We start from the raw sequence: 23814 nt of genomic DNA, 5'->3' as shown, positions 1-23814 counted from the left end.
TTCCAGCAAGAGCCTACTCCAAAACAGAGGAAAATCAAATTTATTACAAAATAGAGTAAAATCAAACAAGAACGAAGAAACTAAAGCTGGAGAATAAAACATTCCTGGTAAAAACCTGCTGCAACAAAATTATCCAGCACAGACTAAGTTGCCATTCAGCTTTCAAAAAGTTTTCCGTTTCAAAAGAAAACACAGCAAAGGGCAGGGGAAGTAAGGGAATTGGTATTCTAGCGCATTAGTTTTGGTTTCACAGCTTTGGCATCGACGCGTTTGGTGGTAGGACAAATACTTTGTTTTGCTCTGCAATTGTACTCCCCTCCGTGCTCTGTTCAGATCTCAGTGACAGCGTGGGATGAGGAGTCCTAGTCTTTTGGACTAGATGGATCTCTAAAGGTCCCTTCATTCCCACCCCTGCGATGATGCTGGTGCAAGAGTAACCAAAAAACATATCGCTTTACAGATGGCCATTCTTCTTAATGTGGAGATTGAGACTATTTCAAATGGAAGAGAAAGTTACAGGGGAATCCACTTGGCCCTTCATCTTGGCAAAATAGCCAATATCCTTATCAATACCCTTCAGCTACAAGTTCAAGAAGTTTATTCATCTGGTTTGCCCCCAACATACTCACGTAGTTACTGGAAAACATGGGTAGAAAGATACCCTGCTATCACCCTTGCATGAGGGAAACCTAGGGCTGAAAAGTATCACAGGCTTAAAACTCATGAGTCAAATTCCAGAACATGAGACTAGCCTCAGAAATCAATCAATTTTTACAAAATCACACTTCACGTATTTTCAGCAGGCTTCTTAGTTTTGAAACATGCTTTGTTTTCCCTCTTTGTAAACCAAAGCTGAGATACTTGCATAATAACATTATTTTTGAATCACGTGATGTTCAGTATAAAGGAGTAAGAACAAAACCAGAAAGGGTTGGGTGCTACAAACACATAAAACGGAATACTGATGAGGTAGGAAGCCGGTCATACAAACACTTATGAGTCCATTGCTGGCAGCAGTAAACACAGTTCATTAGCGTATACTAATAGAGGTCATTTACAACAGACTGTGGATTACTCATCAGCTGTTATTCTCAAACCTGAGGGCTTTTATCATTTCAGGAAAAAAAGGTAGAATCTTGCATTAAAAGGTCAGTAAAAGTAACAAGAGAAGGAGAGAGATCACAGTGATAAAGTGATTAGGTTAATTAAGTGGTATTTTGTCACCTACAGAATAATAGATTTCCAAATAATAATTATACTTACTAGATTTGAGTTTGCCTTCAGGCAAGACTCAAATGGCTTCATAAATTGCTACTTTAGAAGTTCGAAATTAAGAAACTTAGGAAAGAGATTGAAAGAACAAGAAGGCACCTTGCAGATTTATATTTTGTTGTTAACTGGGCACATTTTCCATTAATTGCTAATGATATGCTTCATTAGTAGTATATTTCATTTTGGAAATGCAAATTACGAGATCCTAATGACGCACGTCCTAATTGCAGTAGTTTGTCTCAAGTTCAATGTAGATGGAATCAAAACACTAGCTTACATCGTTTCAGACCCTGTGAAGTACGTTAAGTTCCTTGTCTATGCCTTTGGTAAATCGGAAACCGCGCACTGTAATGAAATAAGATTGATGATCTCAGGACAGGTCATCGATAATCTAAATCTCTGGAATGAAAAATAAATCTGCCACTTAAGCGCGATACAAGCCTCAGAGTTGGGACCAAATGTACAGAACACATGGAACACATTTTGTAACAACAATGAGTATTCGTTACATTTCTGTTCTTTCAAAACCCTCCAACAAATTAAAAAAAGTGAAGGCCGCAGGAGTTTGCCAGCCGGTCCTCTGTATAAGCTATAGTTTCTGCATTTGAAAGCCAGAGCGCCAAACAGATGATCATCGCTGTCAGATGAGAACAGTACTTTTAGGAAGTCAAAACCAAACTATAACCCAAAAGCTAGCAAACTTCATGTCCTTTACTGTAACTTCAGGAATTAGTGAAGCAAGATCACAGAAGGGCCTGTGGCCCTGAAGGCATGCACATATACGTATGTATCAGCATTTATAGTCAAAATTTACAATACTCAGCGCCACAATATGGGTATCCAAAAAGAACTCCAAATGAGAGTTACTAGATCAGGAAAAAACATTAACAAAAACAGGCATCGGTCACTGACATACTTCTGCAAATTTCATAACTGCACAAATATTATTTTGAGGCTCGATCTATTTCTCTCAATCGCAATTTAAGTTCATGACTGATCAGAAATATCCCAGTGAAGCTTACCTTTGTAGACATGAGAAGCTCAGAAACAGGAAAAAAACGTTTGTATGTTTTTCTAAACAAAGTTCAAAAAACAACTCCATCACAAATACGGAATAGCATTAAGACTAAAATATATTTGCCACATGAAGGATATTTTTCACATTATGTTGAGTGCTAAACCACAGCATCTCAAAACAAAGTAGAGAGCTGCCTAGCATGCTGCCTGACACAAGCGGCAAAATTTAAGTTGAGGGAGAGGGAAGTAGCGAGGACAGGCCACCTAAGTGTTAATGCGCACAAGAACCTAGGACCTTCACGCTGTTTCACCCCACGCCGCTCGCCCAAGGCGAGGACCTGGGCGGCCTCGGCAAAGGCAGGTGACGTGTTCTGCACTGGAGGGGGGTCAGGGCGCTTGGTCAGCCTCGACGGCCCGCGCCGCTGGAGGGGGCAGCGGCGCAGGGAGCCCCTCAGCCGCAGGGCGATCGCTGCGCCCAGGCGCGCAACTGCTGTCAGCTAGAACGAAGCGGAAATCACCTCGGCACCAAAGAATGAAAAAAAGAGTTTCTGGCAACAGATCGGTATAGTTACGGCATAAGAAAAAAGCTGTAGCGAAGGAAGAAAAAACAAATACCGCTCGTACAGTAACGAGTCTGCAGTCCAAAGCTTATCAGGGTCTTGATAACTTTTCCCATTATTCAGAAAATAAAAAGGACCTTTGGACTGCGCAGTTTTAGAACCTACCTCCCATTGCAAACTCCCCCCAGATCTTGGTGCTTAGAAAGAAGGCCCCAAATTGTATTTTAGTAAACTATAGAACAGAAAGTATTAAAATAATTCAGCATGTACTTAAACAGCTAGACGGTTTCAGAAAAGCTAATGCTCTATTGCTTAGAACAGGAATGGCCTTAAAATGGGCCGAGTTTCACAGTAATAAGTGAAATTTTACTCGTTTCACTGATATTAAATTATATGTCGTACACTTGACACTTTTATAGACTCAGTTACTACCTGACACAGAGATAACACAACATAAATTTGGAGCTAGAATGCATACCAACTTCCGGATGGCTAAATCTAAAAGTTTCAAAGAAAAAGTAGAAAAACTTGAAAATAACCAGCTCATCTCTTTGGTGACAAATATTCTAAAATTGGAATAATTATTTCTAATTTTTAAAACTGAATGTACTTCTGTGTGAAGCCTTTGACCACAAACCCATGCACCAGGTTAACCTTGATCCAGCTCACTATGGGGCTATGTGAGAACAAAACAGGAAGGTCCGAACAAGAAACGGGAAGGAATAAAGAGGAGAACCGCTTCACTTAGCAGCAGGTTCAGTTTAATGTGGTCTAGGAAATGCAGCTAATTGTAAAGCAGAAGACATACGAATTTTACAAAACACTAAAATAAAAGATAATAATATAGGAAAATGGGGTTTATGCAAGCCACAAAGTCTGTAACAAAAAAGAAAGTAAAGCAAGAATGTTTTATTAAAATACATTTAACCGCACCAAGAAATCTCTCAAATAACTGAAAAAGTAATACTGTGAATGACAAGTAGAATTCCTTAAAATTCATGTATGGAAACATAGACATATATGCTTCATCTTCCAAAACAATGCGGCAAAGATATTGTTCCTATAGATACAAACTTTGTAGTCCTTTTATCAACAGAAAGTATTCAGCATATCATTGCAGTATTTTTCAGCTCTGCAACAAAGCTGATAGGGAAGTCAAAAAAACGTTTATATTTGCTTAATTTGTAAGTGTGCTATAAGAAGCTAGTTCTGTCACATATTCACTGCTCTCTTTAATTGCAAATATTCATCCTATCCTAGTACAGCAGACCTCCACAATTGAACAGCATTAACAGTTCCTAGGTATCTAAGAAACAGCATACAGTCTAGCTGTATTTTATATTTCAATTAAATTCTTAATATGTTTTTGTTCAGCTGAAAACAGTTTCTCACCGCATTATTGAAAATGTTGACAAAGACTGAAATTCTAAAGAATTTTTATCACATATTGCAGCAAAACAAGCAAGTTGGGCTCCTGCATTAACTTCTATAGGATTTTATATTGGACTTGTACTACAGGACTTTATAAAACATGAGCTATCACAAAACAGAGTATTTTTGAGATAATGCTGTTTAATTAAACATCATATTTAACAGCAAATAACTTCACACATTTTTAAGGAACAGAGGAGCTGTTAAAAATCCATGGAAAGATACAGTAGCCAGAAGTAGTTCAGAAGACATAAACCTTTGGAAAGTTGAATAATAGAGCATCATTTTCCCACAGTTTGGCAAACTAATGCTAAATTAAGCATAAGACCTGCTGTCAAAATATAACTTGGCAGTACAATACTACTAGTGCTAGAAGAAGGGGTTTTGCCTCTCTCATTCTGGCTCAGAAATTCATAGTACTTCAGTTTAAGAATCCCTTTCTCCTCAAAAGTTTTTTTCCCCACAAGCACATTCAAGCATACATGTAGTAGTGTAGTATAAAAAATACACAAAAGAATGGGCATGGCAATATCTAAACTTTTTAAATGCCAGCAGTTAAGGTAAAGAACAGAACTGAAAACACATGTCTTTATTCGCCTTCACAGACAACATAATTGGAAACATTATTATAAGAGAAAGTTGGGGCTTCTTTAAATATATATATTAACCATTTAGAAGAAAAATAATTCAATATCAATGATAGTGCTTATAAGGCAAGAAAAGCAGTCCTTACCTTGATATTTCAAAAACATTTGGCATGGTATGCCAGTAATATTATGAAAAGGGTATGCAGTAGTTTTGTTAATAATGAAATAAAGAAGCACAGCTGTTTTCAAACTGTTCAAAGTTTAACAAAGGGATGGTTATAATTCCCTTCTGAAGAAGCAGTTAAGTAAAAGCATATTCAAGTTAAACAAGTCAAAATATCCCTACTGAAGTTACAAAACAAGTACATTAGAATTGTTACTGTTAGGAAATTTGAGTTAACATATATACACACCAAAAAATACCATATGCTTTAATTAAAAAAAAAAAAAAAAAAAAAGGAAAATCTTACTGGAGTTGCCTAGCATAAATTACATTAAAACAAGTCACTTACTTTTCTGTCCTCAGTTTCTACACAGGAACTGCACTCCGCTTTAGTATCCTGAAAAGATAAAGATAGAAGAATATGTCACAAAAAATACTGACTGGGATTGTGGAAAGAACTCAGGTTAAAAAGGGCACTAAAGTCTGAAAAGCAGGCTTCTCAAAACATTACATTTTACTGTGTTGTTGTTTTTCTGTATGCAGTACCTTCAAAGTTACAACGCTCAGTATTAGGGCTTTAAGTAAGGTTTATTAAGCTTTATTAGAAGCAGATGTTCCATAAATGAAAGAAACCTTAAAACAAACTTATTTCAATATAACTCATAAGGCAAAAATAAAATCTCCAGTTTATAGTATAAGCTTGGTTTTTCCATTTGCATTCTAAGAAAATGTATTTGCTTGCTCACTTTCTCTTTTTTCTTTATAATGCTAACTTTAAATTTTGAAAGGGTAAAATCATCACTAGCTTAAGAGGAAACAAGAGTTGAAACTTCTGTCTGCTAAGAGGAGCACTAACAGGGTTATTTTGTTACTTAGTCTAGAATATTTATTAGGTAGTTCATATTTAGTCTGTATTCAGTCCTATGGATTACCTGGTATGTTGAAGATATTTTTATCTGAATCTCACTGCAACATGTAAAAATAACCAAGACCCTATTATCTATCTGTATGTATCTATTATCTACATATGTATGTGTGTATATATGTATACATGCACTTATATACATATGTATATATACACACTTACATGAACATATATAAACATATATGCAAATAGAAACATCTTAAATAAAGGACTGATATTATTTCAATAAAGACTTCTCACCTATGCCATAGACCCATAAAAATTTTTTTAAAAAAGTAAAATATATTTTATATAGATAAATATGTTTTTTTTTTTTTTTTTTTTTTGAATGTGTGGATAAGGAAATACTGTATCTGCCTACAGGCTAATTTCCTGAGCTTGCTTGTATATTTATTTATTTATTTTAATAAATGAATGAAAAACTGCCCCTCTTTCCCCCCCAGCTTTTAAGGAGACTTCTGCATCAGTAGAATAAATGCAAACTTCATTAACTAGTGTTTTTCACCTGCCATCTGTATCTAAGTCACCTTTTGAAAATAATGCAATGGTCTTTAACATATTTATTGGTTAATCACAGATAAATCCTATCTTTTCATATCATTAAGAACAAGAACAGCTATATTGCACAGACTGACCTAAATTAACTGAATGGAGAATAAAGTAACTCATATCAGTCTCCTGCCATAGCTCCATAGCTAGTATGAACTCTGAGCCTGAAGAATATACCTTGCTAAAGACCTCTCTTCTACTGCCTCTAGACTATTTCAGTTTGCTGTTTAGCTAACATCATTTCCCATTGAAAACAGTCTTCTAAAAAAAAAAAAAAAAAAAAAAAAAAAAAAAAACCAGAAACAGCCATTATTCATTACTGAAAGTGAATTAAACCCCACAGCTTTACCTGGATAAAACAGACACCACCTTTCCCCCAGCTCAGTGTACGTAACGTGGCTGCCTATGACCATGTTAAACCACCTCCCAGTAAGGGAGAGGGTGCAAAGTAGGCACAAGCCAGGCCAGCTGAGAGCAATTAAGGCAACCCCAGCTGAGACCTCAGAGTTGCAATCAGTAGTTAAAGAGACAATATGCCTAAAAGTTAAAATTAAGCATTGTACCATTAACCCTAAAATCTATGTATATGTAGTTTCAGCATTACTGGAAGCTGAAGGCAGCAGGGGAGAGCAGTATCTGCTTACCTTTGAGACTACGTAAAGGCAGATTAGGGGAAAGAAGTAACTATTTGCCTTCAACAGTATGAATCTGAATTTGGACTGCTGCACAAGGGCAAGAGAAGAACCTAGGGCCCACTGTTATTGTTTCTGGTATTTCAAATAGTTCAATTTTAAAATATTGCCTAAATCATTCTTGAGAAACTTCCTTCAGGCAGAGTATCAGGTAACAACCTGGACTGTAACAACCATTTAATGCGTAATCCCTTAAAAAGCCTGACTTTCCGATCTTTCTTCACCAATGAGCAAGTTCCTCACAAATGCACATACTCTAACGAGGGATAACTAAAGGTTTGCCTAAAGGAGGGCTCGAGCAGAATTTTTAGGAAGCTTCAATCCAAAATGACTACCCAAAAGTGCTGTTTTCAGTTCATTCGTAATGCTGGAAAATCTAAGCTCACTGCTTACCCTCGATTTGACTAAGTACTATAAGCAAACTGAGCACTTCTGGTACTAATGTCTTGCTCCAGGCCACAAGGGATCCAGAAAATATACGTTCCCCCAGACAAGACGTCACTTGGTCCTGATCTAGCAGGTGTATTCAGAGTACCTCTAACACAGAGCAACAGAATCCAACTCCTAAGAAAACATACATGCACATGCATTGCAGCTGGAAGAAAAGGTGCCCGTATTTTGATAGCTTACTTAAGAGCAAAATCTTACAGTTGGAAGGAGTCAAAAATCTGAACTTGTTTTGGCTACAGTTGAACTCAGTTCCATCAGTGCTTTGGGTTCAGTATTTTTAACAAACAAGGAACCGAACAAAAGGCAGCATGTGCTACTGCCAAGAAGAAAAGCAAAGATTTCACATTTGCTTTGTACCTATTTGTAGGTGGTAATCTGTTTAAAAAAAAAAAAAAAAAAAAAAAGTTCTGGGCTCCAAATCTCACATGCACGGAGACAGTTATCTTTGACCTACGTTCTAAGATCACCGACAGCTCAAAGCCATCTTCTCTAGGGTGTCCTGGGCGGCGTTAGGCAACCTGCACGTTGCCCACCACATCGGCTTTTTCTTCTTTCATTATGGCCCCTGAAGCCAGAGTTGTGTAAATACTTGCTTTGAAACAATGCCAAATCCAGCTACAAGTCTGCAAAACCTTTTGTGCTGCTACCAGGGTTTGTACATAGCCTGCGAACTGCAGAAGTGCTCTAGGTTACGACTAGCTGGTGTTTTCACTTCCAGCGACAACTTCCAACCCGGAGCAGTTCCCCAACCCGCTCCCAAAGCGTAAGCACAAATGCTTACGTTAACAGAAACGCAGGTGCATAAAGGAGGCAGGAAGGAGGAGCCGTCGAACACAGGAAGGCAGGGTGTCCGATTTTGGCAGCGCCACCCTCTAACTCAGGCTTAACGTGTTAAGGAAACCACGGCCCACCTTCCCCAAGGAATGCGGGAATGGAGGTTTCTGTAGCGGTACCAAGTCATGAATTTGGGCTTGTCTAGGCTGCATCTAGACCCCTTTTGCTCCTGCAGAAAAAGAGGAATTTAAAGAGGCTGAAGGAAATGTATTTCATGAAGTACGTATTTCTAGTATCACTAAAAGAAATCAGGGCAGTAGGTGAACAACAAACAACTGGAGACAAGGAGACTCCTCTAAACCAGTAACTCACAAATTATTAGCTGAATGATAAACTCTAATTTGTGACAGGATCTGCGTTTAAAAACAACAGTAATAGCTAACGTGCTCTGGTAGAAGTGGGGGACCATATGTTCATAAACTGTGGTTGTGGCAGATGTAACATAATAAAGAAGCAGAAATAAAGAACTTACTTCCCGTTGAGAACGACACTACTACAACGAGGAGAACCATTTGGTACAAACAATCCACACACCGTCTTTCCAAGATTATTCCATTTATCGTTCTCGCAATTCATTTACTGAACCCACACCAGACTTCCTTTAGAGAGTACTGTTGGTTTGTCATACAACTAAACACAGCATTTCTAGCGCCTGAGGGAATTGTTCAGGTTTCTGAACAATGTCGGACTCATTGGAAAAACGTCACTTCTGCAGAAACAAATGGATATTGGAGTTGCTTGTTGCGCATCTGTTGTCTCCAGATAGCCTATGACTGAGTCTTTTTGAAACAAAAGTAGTCAACTACCTTGTTAATAGTTGTAAAGTGAACTCCAACAGCAATTATCCTTAAATATCAATAATATTTCATGTTCGGATCACACACGTATATCCTTTAATTTCATGATTAATGGAACTTTTAATTGCCCAAGAAAAACAAACCATTTTGCCAAGAAAAAGGTCTTCTAGTTCTTTAAACCAAAGTCACTGGCTAATTCAAATATATGTTTAAATATAAGTATTTGAGTACATACCATCTACATCCTAGATATAGCTCTTTCAAAGAAAAACATATGGAAATCAAAATTAAAAAAATATTATCAAAATGAATTATCTATTAATGGCAGAATAAGGAGTGAAGAAACTAGACAATGTTCTCTGGGGAACACCTGTGTTACCTCCTGCAAAATGACAAAGCATTGTCATTTTAGTATGTGCATTTGTACTGCAAACCCCACAACTATAGAAATTATTTGAGATTAGGTAAACAGTCATTGAAAAGTAAGTGTAAAATCCTGTAGGTCTGCACAGTACACGAGATATGATGGAAAAAAAAAACTCACATCAAAACAAAATCTGTTCCTCCTGAAAAATTACTATTTTAGACAAATTATAGAATGATGTAACACTTCATAGTATGTTCCATGGGAAACACCACCCTACGGCTAAGGTAGAAAACACCTTCAGCTACTTCAGTTTAAACCAACATCAATCCCTTTTTCTCCAGGTGTCACTGCATAACAGGCACCAAGGCCATTAAATTATGATGTTAGACTCGCACTAGGAGCTTCATTTCTGAACACAGGTGCAGCAGCATAGGAGGAAATTCTCTGGCTGTTGCATTGTGCAGCAGCAACAAGGGAACAAAACAAGGTTTCACGCAGTACATCGGGAGCACTACGTGACAAGAACAACTTCTAGGACCGGGACAGAGCGCGGCGACGCTGACGCATAGGCTGAACGCTAGAACGGCACTAGCCGAGACGGCAGAGCTACGTCTTCGCAGGCGTTCAGGAACGAAAGGCAGCCTTAAAACGTTCCCACCAAAATCGGCGGGAATTAGTAGCTTTAGTGGCCACCTGGTATCAAATTTATAGCTGAGCTGAGTGCTGTGGTTTACCAGGTAGAAAAGTGAGAGCAAAAGGCCCATTTTTGCAGTGCTAGCTTAGAGACAACTTGTGATTTAGATAACTTGACAACAAAATCTACTGAAAAGGGAATGTATCAGACATGACATCCTTTTCACTCATGAGAAGGTTCCTTTCCCCAGTTTTACTCATTTTGATAATTAATACAGTTCAGAGAATTTAAAGTTTAATACACTATGCACATTGCCGAACAGAAATAAAAATGAAGCTCTAGAAAGGAATCACTGGTAGTAGCATGACTCTGCATGACATTTTCACTTTAGGATGCAATAAGAACATACTCTGCTTGGTTTTATAAACCTATATTGAATTTTACCTCTTGAATTGCAAATATTAACAGAAAAATTAATACCCTCAAGTAACCATTGGTCATGTTAATATAATTAATACCTGTGAATGCTGCTGAACCTTATATTTTTTAGTTTATTGCTCCCTTTGATTTTTGTCATTCAAGATATTTTTACTCATATTGGAAAAACATGTTACTTTCATATTCTTATTCTTTCAGTTGCAGGTGCAGAGTTATTCTTTCAGTCAAAATTCACTGTAGAAAAATGCCAAGAAATTATTATTAAAAACTGTTTGACACAATCATGCCAAGCACTTTTGTGGCTGGGGGAATTTACAGGAAGACACGGTCTTGGCAAGCTTATTCGTTACTCTACGAAAGAAAAGCAACCTGTGATGTCTCAGGCACAGCTGCTAGTGTCACCCGTGATAGCTCACGTTTGCGTGTGCGTAACTCGAACACAGTATTGCCATTACTGGTAACCGGGTGCAGGGTTTATACAGGCTTTGCAAGGCCACAGGATTAAGGCTGCCAGCTTGGAGTTATAAAAATTGAAACCAGAAGAAAACAAATGTAAGAAAGTAATCCCGCTGACAATCTAGTTTTATTGCAAATGAAAACCAACACCAAAATCCATCCTTATGACCTGCAAGGGATCATTTCCAGCCACTACAAAAGAGAAACTTTAACACACAGGACACACGATGAGCTACCGTATGAGAAGAACAGTCCACGGAACACCTAACAAAACTGGGCGGGTGCTGCAGCGCTGCGATCTTCCTTGCACGGACCCTTAACCGAGAATACCCTCCCTGCGGCACGGGGCAAATTCCGCAGTCGCAGCGCGGACGCAAAGTTTCCGACGTCGTTCTAAACCCGACGCGCTGGCAGCAAACTCTACATGCAAGATCTCCACGGCAAGCAACACTCCTTCGTGTGCTTGCTGGGAAGTTACGTCGTGTGAGGGGGAAGGACCATTGCCCTGCCAGGAGAGAGCAGACTCCAAGGCTTGTACACCTCCCCTTGCCAGGGTGTCTGCACGGGACTGACATTTCGCACACCTGCATAAAGTGACTCCCGTCCAGGTTTGCTACTATTACATGTTAAAGAGCTATTTGAAATATGACATAACCTTCCTCTCCTGTCTCTCTATTTATGGCTTTGTTCAGTCCCTGAGGTTCGCATTTGTCTGCATGGGAGAATTTTCAGAAAACTTCATATTGACAGTTTCTTCACGTGCAAAAAGATGAGCAGTTTATCCAACACAAAGCCAGCACGCACTAGGTGCGATTCAAATATATATTATTTTAAAATAACTTAAGTTTCATCATTTGGGATTTCTGAAATACTACATTTGTCATAAGGGGTTAGTGTTTAAGCTACGACAAACTGTATTTATCATAGTATTTTTTTTGAAAATGTTCTTTTCCATGGTTAAATTAGTGCTTTCTAATGTTTGTATTGAATATTATTTTTGGCCTATGTGCAATTCTTGAAGTCTGTTTCAGCAAATACGTGACTTCTTTTCCTCTTTTTATAAATTCTCTATTTCTTGCCCAAAAATAGTATTTATTCAAGGTAACACTTCTACAATTATCTTGATGCTAGAAATCTGATTTATTAAGTCAAGAAGGCAACAGGATGTATCCAGGGCAGTGTTTTGATACTTAACAAGAAAAGCTACCACTACTTCATTTCTGCACTAACAAGTTATTTGGGTATTTCCCTATCACAGTAGCATAGAATACTTGAAACAAAAACCTCAGTAACCAAATAGTGGAGACTAAAAACTTTAGAAAAGTCATTTAAATATCTAACATTATTGTTTGATGTGAGAATAATGAAATACAGAAGTTAAATGGAATCATGTACACCCTAATGCCGTATCAGCAAGAGGAAAGACGAGATTCATATAAAGCATGAAAGCTTTGCCTCGCACACTTTTGGACTGTATTATCAAGAATGGTCAGCAGGTGGAAGCAAATAACCTTGTAAAATCTTGTTCAACTTTCCAATAAAAAATAAACCTATTGCACTGACCAGGTCGTTCGTGTATGTTACATATAAAACTCTTTGGCACCCCAACAAGTGCAAAAACAAATCAGGACTTTACTTCATAGCACAGTTGGGCAATTTCGTAAAATTTTGTACCTTTAGAAATAAAAGACATCTTAAAGAACTTAAAATTTTTTAAAAGTTCAACTGACTCCTTTAACAACTAAAGCATAAACAAAGGAAATCAGATGTAAAACAAAATTATATATATATATATATATATATATATATATATATATATAAAAAATGAAAAACTAACAAATTCTACTTAACTGCTTTTTCTGGAGGTCATTAAGGTACCACTTAAAAATACCAAAGCCCTGAATTATAGAGAAAAATACTTAATCTTCATTATCCATTATCTGTTTTATTCCATTATTGTTGCTAATAAACAGAGCGTCAGCAGAAGAAGGCCTTTGAACTTCATATTAATTCAGTTTTATCCAGCCCAGAGAACATAGTAACCATACACTAATACTTACAAACAGGGAAACTGAAATTTTACTTTGTGACATTTGCGTCTTTAGCAGGTTTATCCCCAGCAACTGAAGGACTCACGCACTCGCCTCATCACACTGACTCGAGAAACAAATTCCAGGCTTCTAATGGCTTCAACAGTGGCAATGTGAAATGGGTAAGAAAAGAGCTCTTATAATCAAAGCAATGGCTTAGTCTCTATTTACTAACATTTCTGGACCAACAACAGCTTGCGTCTAACACGCTACAAGCACAGATCAGGGGAAGACTGGATCATCTGCATCTCTTCCCGTTGTTTTTCTCAGGCCTATCTGTCCAGAGTCAAAAAGGAAGTCCATCTGATCAGCGATTTAAAATCAAGTTTCTCAAAACCTGGAGGAGCTTACTCTTCTTACATTCGGCTAAAAACAGAATTTAAGAAAAGAACGCGCAAGATTCTTTGCATACTGAACTGACAAATTTTATATTAAATACTGCTCGTGAAAATACTGCTGCTTTTTTAATGCAGAACTGGAGCGATGAGTGTGTCTCTCCCACACACCCACCCACCGTCCAGCTGTATAGGTGGAACTTGGTCTCTTCTTCCTTCTGATTCTAGTGCTTTGGTCATATTCACGTACAATTCTCAGGGCAATCGAGAGCTGTAAACTTTTTTCAAATAAAGCTTGACTTTTAAAATTAACTATACACCTGTGTAAGGGAACAAGTACGCATCTGCTTGCTGGTAAAGCGTTAGTGACTGGACTGTATGAGACTCCCACTTCTCTAATTTTCTCTCTCTTCTTTACAAGTTGTGCTTTTCTTAAATGGACTCTAAATACATAGACATACAAAGACACATAAGTCTCTTCTTTGCAGAGAGCCTCTGAGTGCATCATCACAACCGCATGAAATAACATAAAATGAATTTATCATCTACGAGCATGTAGCCATATCTACGGGAGTTGCTACTTAAGCTTATAAGAAAATGAGGTTAAGAACTGAACTTAGAGGCTTCTAATCACTTAGTGTTCCAAATGGCAAGGCAGAGTTACTTTGGACAAAGCAATGAGTTTGAACTGCACCAAAATACTAAAGTTTCCTACATAAAATATCATTTTTATCTAAGGTCAAATCTAAAATTCTTCTTCTCTGTGACCCTCTGCTTTTAAGGCCGAATGCTGCCGTGCTGAATTCTGAGAGCAAGGCAGTTCCACCTGAATCCATCTTCAGTTTCAAATGCAAAGTGAAGTGGGAAAAAATACATCATTCCCATTTTTTAGTTTGTGTGTAAGTTTCAGAAGAAATTTACATATGAACTTTACTGCAGCTCCCTGACATACCTTCACAGCCCATTTCCATTCCAAATCTTTTTCGGACCCTCATATATTAGTCAAAAAGATACTGGTCAAAGGCGAGTCCTAAGAGTCTGCTGAGCACTGGCTTTGTTTCTCCTCTGCACCCATATGGCCTCTGGGCAGCCACTAAGACCAGTGATCACTGACTTCTGCTTCTGCTAGTCGAAATTAGATTGGATGCCATCAGTTCTTTGTGAAAAAGTGAATAACTGCATCAATAAATAAAACGCTTTGGAGAGGTATTACTCTTAAATGTTAGAAGTCAAACCAATCTGCATCTCTAGATCCTAAAGAGAATTCTCCATCTTTTTGATGATAACCTCCAACTATTTGATTCTCGATAAATTTGCAACGACACAGTTATTGCTTGAAGCCGATGATGTGTTGACCCAGCAACAAAACGTGCAAAATCTATTTATTTCAGATTTATATTTAAAGATTACCTTACAAAATCTGGAAGCACTCTATATTTATTTTAAAAAACTCTGAAGAAAATAATGGATTGCATGTTCTGAAATGCCAACTCAGCACAGCCAAAGAAATCTGAGAGATAAGTAGTACATCAGGACTTCAAGTCACTTGCATCCAAACTCTAAATTATACAAGTATTTACTATACGCTTCTTCCATATTTTAGGCTAAATACTTAGTTCTGTACTTTTTATGAAGTTTGATTTCCAGTTTAGCCAAGTTGCCCAAGCATGAATATTGAATAGTATCTAGTTGCACAATTTAAAACAAAATAAAATAGAGCCAGTACATCTGTTTCAAAGGATGATAATTTGATTGCATCAAAACCAATTTCTGATGGAGTAAAACAGCATTGTTCCTGAAGTCAGAGCACTTCCACAGTGACTTTTTGTTATCAATCCTCCGCATCTTAAACTGCAGGGCTTTCTGTTAAATTGAAAAGTTGTTAGAATCACATTATAGCAGAAAGATACATTTTTTTCTCTCTTTCTGCATAAAACCAGTTAATATAGTTTTATGGTACATGGAAATTTTTTAAAAATATTTTTTGGCAAGATTCATTTAAAATACATGATCTTAATATTCCCAAACTTTTTTTTCTTTTTTTTTTTCTTTTTTTTCTTCTAACATTTAGATAAAAAATCCACAACCTCTCTGTGGAACCTTACTCATAGTAAATCCTACTAATCCCATTATAATTTAACTCAAGACATGCATATAGAGCATAGATTGATAGGCAAAGTAATTCCCATTCTGCTGTTCATGTAAACCATGAACGGTAACTACAATAGGGCACATGAACGATAAACACTAGATAATGATTGAATTCTACTTGTTACCAAGGATGGGGGGAAAAAAAAACAATTCAAAAATCTATGTGTAAGCTAACAGCACTATAGACAGCATAACAGCTTTGGAAACTGAATGCCAGTCATGTGGGTTTTTTCCCTCTTTATGAAGGCAGGAATCACTGTTTTAAGGTAAATAGGTCGAGATGTTTTTTTCCATTCTATCTAACAAACTGTCCTTTCTAAATAGGTGAGCAAAGATACTAATACTGTAAATCAGAAGTGTTTCTTTTAGTTGGTTCCTTCGCAATTAACCAACTTTAGCTTTTATTTATACAAAGATACCATATTCCAAACAAGCTGTCGTAACAGCTGCACACTCGTAAAATTTGCATTCTCCTTGGCTTTTAAAGCTATGAACAAATTTAGGTGCCGAACTTAACTGTAACTGTAAATTAAAGGACAACCCAAGTTCCAAATCAAATTATATTGTCACCATTTTCAAGCAAGAAAGGAGGGATCCTAAGGTGTTACTGAATTGTTTTAGCATATCCAAAGTGATGGATTCTTCAACGAGCTGATACAAAACACACAAGGAATCAACATGAAAGAAGAATACCTCATGCAAGTATTGACTCTTACTCACTTAGCAATTTAATTTCCAGATTCTTGTTAGATTAAGGCTAAATGTTTAAACTCCCTCATCGAAAGTCAAGAACTGTATTTTTTGATGTTAACCAAATACCAAACAGACTGACACTTTAACAGTGAATTCAGTAACATCAGTAGCAACCTCACCCATAAAATTTGCAAGATTGCACAGCACGACAAAAAAGGTATGCATTTATTTCCTGACACACGCTTTCTCACTTAAAACCACTTGCTTCCACACTTTACGAAAGCCAAGCGAGAGCAACAGTTCAAGTCTCCTCCTAAGTTGCATCTTTTCAATCTCTAGCACAGTAGTCAGCCAACAAGCCTGGGAAACTACCAGGTACTTCTGAGAGCTCGTTATCTGTACTCCATACTTACTGTCAAGAAAGAAAACTTGCACAGAGTAAAATTGTAACATCCTATCGTTGATATCTAAATAACATCAGAATCTAGATGTTTTTCTTCCCGTGGTAGCCCAGGGAGCATCGTGGGGTAGCCCAGAAGTAAACACAACTATACAAAAAGTCTAATGTAATGTGACTAGCAGCAATCAGGATCAGCGACAATCCATCAGCACGGAGCCCAGTATTTTGATGACGACTTCAATGCCAGGTTTCATTTGCTATAACTACGCTTTCACAAAGTAAAAATAGCACTACGAGAACCCTAGGAAATCTTTTGGATGTATATACTCTTTCTACAGTAAGAAAAATATTATTATGTAAAATGGAGAATTGTCAGGATGACCAACATTAGCAGAAGAAATTCTCATAAAGACAGTAATTTCTCTTTAGAATTCTAAAAATGTTATGGTACTGTAGTAACAGCTATATTGTGTTTTAAAATATACTTCAAAAAGTCGAAAAAGAGGAAATTAAGTAGAATATTTTTTTCTTCATTTCCACTAATGATAAAATAAGTTCTTTTGCACCAATTGTGAATTTTTGATTGTTTAAACTAATTAAAAAAGCAATTTCATCACTGAGTTTGTTTGAAATAATAGATCTAAAAACGTGGCCATTTTTACAACACAAATACTGAAAAGCATCACGTTTGCATGGTAATTGCTCTTGTTGAGCCTAATAATCATTACTGACGCAGCCAGAGAGATACGGTCTATAAAATTACATGACAAAAATCAAATCATAGTTCGTAAATTATACCACGCCGTTTCTGACTATTAATATTTTGTTCACTACATCACACTACATCAGGGTGGGAAAAATCTACTGTGTCACATGGTATCATGATACAGTGTAACCAACATCAAGTTTGAGAAAATAAGCTTCAGAAAACCAGATCCAGTACAAAATTTTCTACCAAAGGCCAGATCAGTGCTGAGACTTCAGAAAATATTTGCATGGCCCAATTCAGAACGCTAATATTTAAATATAATCCATGAATAAAGATTCAAAAGACCAGAACAATCCATCTCAGAATTAACAAAGACTCCAGAGGGCTCTAATCAAACAGACAAAGCATACGTGACCTCCTTCCCTTGTCCTCACATCTCCCAGGGATGGGATGAGGGGTGGAACACACCTTGCAAAATTAGCTACCCAAATGTGCCTATGCTTTGAAGGCTTCAGTTAACTACAGTTTGCATAATTCCCATCTGGTATCTTGAAAGCAAAAATAACAGTATTCTCAGTTGTCACTCATCACAACTATTTTATCAGCAACTGTCTGCTCCTTTAAAAGAATTCAGAAAAGTAAAGAGGAAACTCTGTAACTCTGTTAAAAAAAATAATAAAATAAAAATAAATAAAAAAAGGAAAAAGTATAGAGGGAGCTCTTGACCAGCAGGTTATTGATTTCTTCATAGTGCAGACCAGCAAAGATCATAAAATATTTTTCAGATTCTAGGTAAGACTAAGAAAGTTGAATGGATTTTGGGTGCACAACAGATATAATACCTAAAATTAATATTGAAATCATAGCGTAAAGTAGGAGGAGGCAGTAATGAGATTGGGAATGGTAACAACTACCTGTATCTCAATAGACTCTAACCACCTGAATAAAGAATATATAACGATATGCAACTGCAACTTTAAAAGCACAGACTGAGATACCCAGTGGGAATAAACGAGGAGGTAAGAAAGGCAAGGTTCTTGCTGCCCTGCATCTAGAAACTGCTCCAAACTCACAAAGTATGTTTCACACAACCAAATTTGCAGGTTAGACCCCCAAAATTCTAGTCATACATTGGATTCTTTAAACCGTAAAAAAAAAAAAAAAAAAAAAAAAAAGAGTGACAGTAACCAAGAGCAAGAAGGTTTATTATTTAACTACTTTAGAATACTTGTTTTTATATGCTGTATGTTTACATTTTCCCCTGAAATATTAGCAAATCATGAGACTGTGCTGAGGCCTTATGTAAATGCTCTGATAATTTTACAACTGTATTCTTGGAGAGAGAAACAATTTGCTTATTTGAAACTACAAATAGTATTTTCAACTCAGCACCCAGCACTACAAGTCCAAGCCTATTGAGATCAAGCAGGCTTGAACAGATGTTATGCTACGTTTCTAGTTAACTTATGGAAGTTATTAAATTATAAAGTTATTAATATTAACACTAAGAACAACATCATGAGCTGAGATTCAGGAGAAAAGGCACTCCTATCTATGAGAAATGATCAGTATGCACACAGACAGACCTTGGTCTAGACATGATGCGGGCAGACAAATAAGTACTTAGTGGACACAGTAATACCAGTGGAGCACCAAAGCTGCTTTTGAATGCAATGGAGTACAAGGGGAAGAAAGCAAGAAAATATGATTTGTATTTGGAAAGGAAAACTGCCAAGAAAAAAAAAAAAGGATAAAAACAGAATAGCTAGAAATCAGACAGACTTGGATCCTAAAATGCTGGAGATGAAAAGCACAGCTGATGTGCCAATACCAAAGATCAGTTTTGGCTGGACAGCAATCTTTTAATAACCTAAAAGTATAGCTAGAATGTTTCCATTTTCTCCCAAAGATACCATGACATGCTTGCTACTGGGAAACAAATTACAGTAGTGTTATTACTTTAGCTTTTCCTGCTGTTACAGTTGTACTGACCATCACACAGATACAGAACAGGAGTCACACCACATCCATGCTCCAAAAGCTTACATTCCAGATATTACACTGAACTGAAAGGACAAACAAACAAAAGAGGAAAAGAAAAGAAAAAAAATCAAGCTCATCATCATGAAGAAGGAAAAAAAGAAAGTTCCCTTTTACCCTTTCTTGGAAGCTTCTTGGGTTAGACTAAACCTCTTCACAGTCCTTGCTAAGCCTCTAAGCCTCTTTGGTAATTTAGCACAGGGCAAACCTCAGAATGGTGGGGACACAAAGGACACACATTTTTCTGGGAGAAAATAAAATCAGCACATACCGCTGCGTCACACAACCCCAGCTGTACAACTGTCAGTTGGATTAGGCATGCAGCTACCTCTATGCAAACCCCGGCCAAGTAGAATCCTTTCAATTACAGGTACTACAGCCAATTCCAAACAGCCTATTTAAAACTTTGATTGCTAAGATACATTGTCAAAGCCAGAAACTCTCCCCAAATCAGTAAAGGGTTCGTGTAATGCAGTATCAAATATACTTCAGCATACCATGCCCTGCTGTTATTGGAGTTCCTTCAAACCAGAGACATATTCAACGTAATTCTTTTAAAAGGTCAAACAAGTCGATGAGAAAACAGTACAGTTAAGGGCTTTTATTTTTGAGAAAAGTAATTTCAGAAAGTTTTAGTAGAGACATTTTCAACAAACCTAAGTATGCTGGAGCATGACATACTTTGAACTTTTCCGTACTTGCTTGGTCCATTTTTTCAAAGGTCAACGTGAAAACTAGCACTGGATGTTTAGGAACTAATATATCTCTTGAAGGAACTGAAATGAGCTCAAGTTTCAGTGATCACAAATTTGCATCCAGGTCTTACACACTCTAGGAAGCAGGTCAAGTGCTTACATATTAAAAAGGCACATCGAAAGCTTAAAATTCAATACTTTAAGAAACACCACAGCGTTTCAACTTGGGAATATATGGCTACAGCAAGGCATAGCAAATGCATGCTTGCAGCAAACTACTATTTTTTTTTTTTTTAAGTTATTGAATCAAATCTTCAGCCCTATTTTTTTCATTTCTATATTCATGTTTTACAGCAAAACTGACAGCTGTTTCTGATTTTCCTAAGTGCAGTTTCCTAAAATTAACGATACTTAAAATCAAAAGACGTAACTGTTTCATTACTATAAATATAATTTGTGCTCAACTGAAGTATCACACACTTAAAAACAAATACTGTTTTATTTGTAAGAGTACTAGAAGTACAGAGGAAGTACTAATAAAAATTGGACATTTACCTGCTCTGCTGTTTAGAAGTACCGTGAAGAAGTAATGTGGCTGCATATGCAATAGTTGTGGTAAAAACTGTGTTCATTGTACCTCACTGATATCTATCTTTCCTTTTCTTTCTCTATTTCTCTCTAGCCATAAATAATGCAATGTGACGCTGGCAAAGGTGCATCTTACTGCTTGCAGGGAAGATTGAAAAAAAGGACAAGAACTTGAAGATTATGTTAGCAGATTTAACTCAGACAAAATTTCTAGGAGCACATTTATGTGAGGGGGGAAAAAAATTCTTGAAAGATACTTGGCTATCAAAAGAACGTAAAAAGATATAAAAAGAAGTTGACCTTAGCAAAGAGGCTGTGCAGACACCTTGTTGAAACAGATTAGCATTTCTCTTACCATCTAGGGAAGAGCATTTAATACCAATAAATCGGCTTATATTTAACATTAGGTGGGAAACAATTTAAGTTCTAAAATAGGTTATTGCACCATTTAAACTTAGTGAAACATACATATATTCATGCAGACGCATTATGCAAAATTTTCAAGCCAGTTATGGAACAGGTAGAACTCGCTGTCCAAATTTCACAGCAGAGCTAAAAAACATTTGATAGGCTTATTCTTTTATTTCTGCATAATCAACACACTGCTTTAAACAGTGAAAGAAAAAGTGGCTGTTTCTATGAAATATTTTTTGAATTCCAAAAAGAATCTCTACATAAAAGTAGAGTGAAAGTCTGCATTTTACTATGTAACATGAATGTGTACGTGTAAAAAAAGCTCTAAGTGTAAAAATATCTGACTAAATAATCATTAAATTATCTAGAAACCTAGCTCATTTAGTATATGTTAATTGGTCTAAATACTGAGCTAAGTTTATATAGGATTTTTCCCACTAGAAAAAAAAAAAGTAACAAATTGACCAGCCAGTAAGAATTAGAATTCCTCTAGGAAAGCAATGACAAAGCACAGATTCTACATAAGTTTAAAACAAAAACCATACTTGAATAAAAGTTTACTGCTTGCTGATAAAAGTATAAATATTAAACCTTGTGACTATAAGACCATTAAAATTATCCACCGCTTCAAATAATTTCAAGTCTGACAGTCTAAAATTTTTCCACTTCATGTCTCATTAAGGTCAATGTTCTCAATCTTTTACTAGCTTAATAAAATATTTATACATCTTCTCATTAACACAAGGGCAAGCATAAAAAAGGTATTTCTCAGAATTCTAATTTAAAGATGTGCTGTTCAAACTACTTCCTATTCTTTTCAGGGCGCCTTCTGGACGCACGGAGCCGCCTGCCAAAGCGGTCACAGTCCGTTCCCCGGACAGCCCTTCTCCTTGCCAGCAGTTACGTTTCCCCGCTGCGCACTAGGAGCCAAGAGAATATTAGCTCAGGGTGCAAGTAGGTAAAGGTAAATAGATAAAAGGTAACCTTATTCCAGAATTAAGATGTTATATACATAGCAAACTAAGAAAAGTGATCAGACTTTAAAAAAAAAAAAAAAAAAAAAAAAAAAAAAAGCTCTCAATTTAGTGTATATATAAGCCCCAGAATTTGTATGCTTTTGCTTGAGGAACTATCCAGTTCTTAGAAATGAAGCACATCACAAACTTTTCTAGACTAAAACAGAAGCCGCTATAGTTTGCTTTTTGTTTTGCCCTGCAACTCCTCAGAATGTACTTTGCAATTGCTGATCTCTATAAAACCGCATCAATTCCATCTTTCTGTAGAAAGAATATTGATCATTCAAAATAACAGATGATAATTTTCTAATGACTCTCTTAGAATTCTGACTTATTCAAACTATTTGCTTTGAATACAAACATTGTAAGAATTATTCTAGAAACATTATTCTAAACATTGTACATAAGATTTGACCAGGACTCTTCCAATACCTTTTTTTTTGGAAGATATCAGTTCCACTATCAAAACACCGCACTGGAAGTTACCAGTTTTAACTAAATAATTACTGAGATTGGTTTTTCAGATCCAGAAAGGAATTTATGATCTAATCTAAAAGGATAGCCCATCGCTGGGAGGAAGACAGGGAGACACTTCTGCCAGAATAACAAACAACAAAGCGATTAGGAAAACTTTTCCGGAAAGTTAGAGAAGGAGATTTAGATCCCTGCCCTACCTGATTCATACACTGCACAACTTCAGTCTTCCATATCACAAGTACTGTACTTTTTGACTAGATTTCTCTGGTGATATTCTTGTTTTGTTTTCATTTGCATTTATTAAATAAGAAGATTTTAAGAGGTCTCCTTTAGCTAATACAGATAAAAATACATGGTCATGGAGTGGATGTGAACATTGTTTACAGTTATGCTCATTTCAGAAGGTTTAATATAAAAAAAGAAATAAAAATGTTCTAAGGTACAAAAAATAGATTTATTGTAATGACTCTTGCCTTTAAACTAAAAAATTAATAAAAAATCAGTCAAAATCAGAGTAACACAAATTGGACAGTCTCTAGCTGAACACTGCGCTTTGCTCATTTGCAGAGCGCTCCTGCTTGCATTTATAATGCACAGGAATACATGCTTGAAAATTGCCAAAAGCACCGGAAAGCAATACAGGATGGTAACACATCCAAAATGTGAACAAATCCAAGTACCATAAATAGCTAAAGCCTGTATCTACACGTGACATGTGACGATACAGTGCCCTACAGGACAACAGCTGAAGAGGGAAACAAAAATAGAAATAAAGCTGAAGAACCTCCTTCACACTACAGATGTGCTGAAACAACTAACAGGTCGCTGTTTGGTCAGCGCAGGAACGAACAGTTCAAAGCAGCCCTAATCCCCATCCTTTCACCAGCAGCCAAACACTCGCTCAAACGACAGAACGTGATTCATACGTTGCCAGCTTCATTAGTCCCTTCTCATTTTAGTCTACCATGTCAGAGCAACAATCCTTTCACTAATCCCATCAAGGGGATTTTTTTTAAAAAAAAAAAAAAATATCC

The 23814-nt window shown here is 36.7% G+C and overlaps 1 protein-coding gene across 1 annotated transcript in view; it reads right to left on the bottom strand.

The window, feature by feature from the left end:
• The window catches only part of RBFOX1 (RNA binding fox-1 homolog 1), a 1388408-nt gene that overhangs the window by 595461 nt on the left and 769133 nt on the right, over positions 1-23814 (bottom strand). The window contains exon 5 of the mRNA XM_062588818.1: positions 5380-5427. Within this exon, the coding sequence (XP_062444802.1) occupies positions 5380-5427 (48 nt within the window). The remainder of the gene's footprint in view (positions 1-5379; positions 5428-23814) is intronic.

This window comes from Rhea pennata, chromosome 15 (genome assembly GCF_028389875.1).
Source record: "Rhea pennata isolate bPtePen1 chromosome 15, bPtePen1.pri, whole genome shotgun sequence".
Lineage (NCBI taxonomy): Eukaryota > Metazoa > Chordata > Aves > Rheiformes > Rheidae > Rhea > Rhea pennata.
Note: the sequence above shows the minus strand (reverse complement) of the source record. Positions and strands in the feature narration are given on the sequence as shown.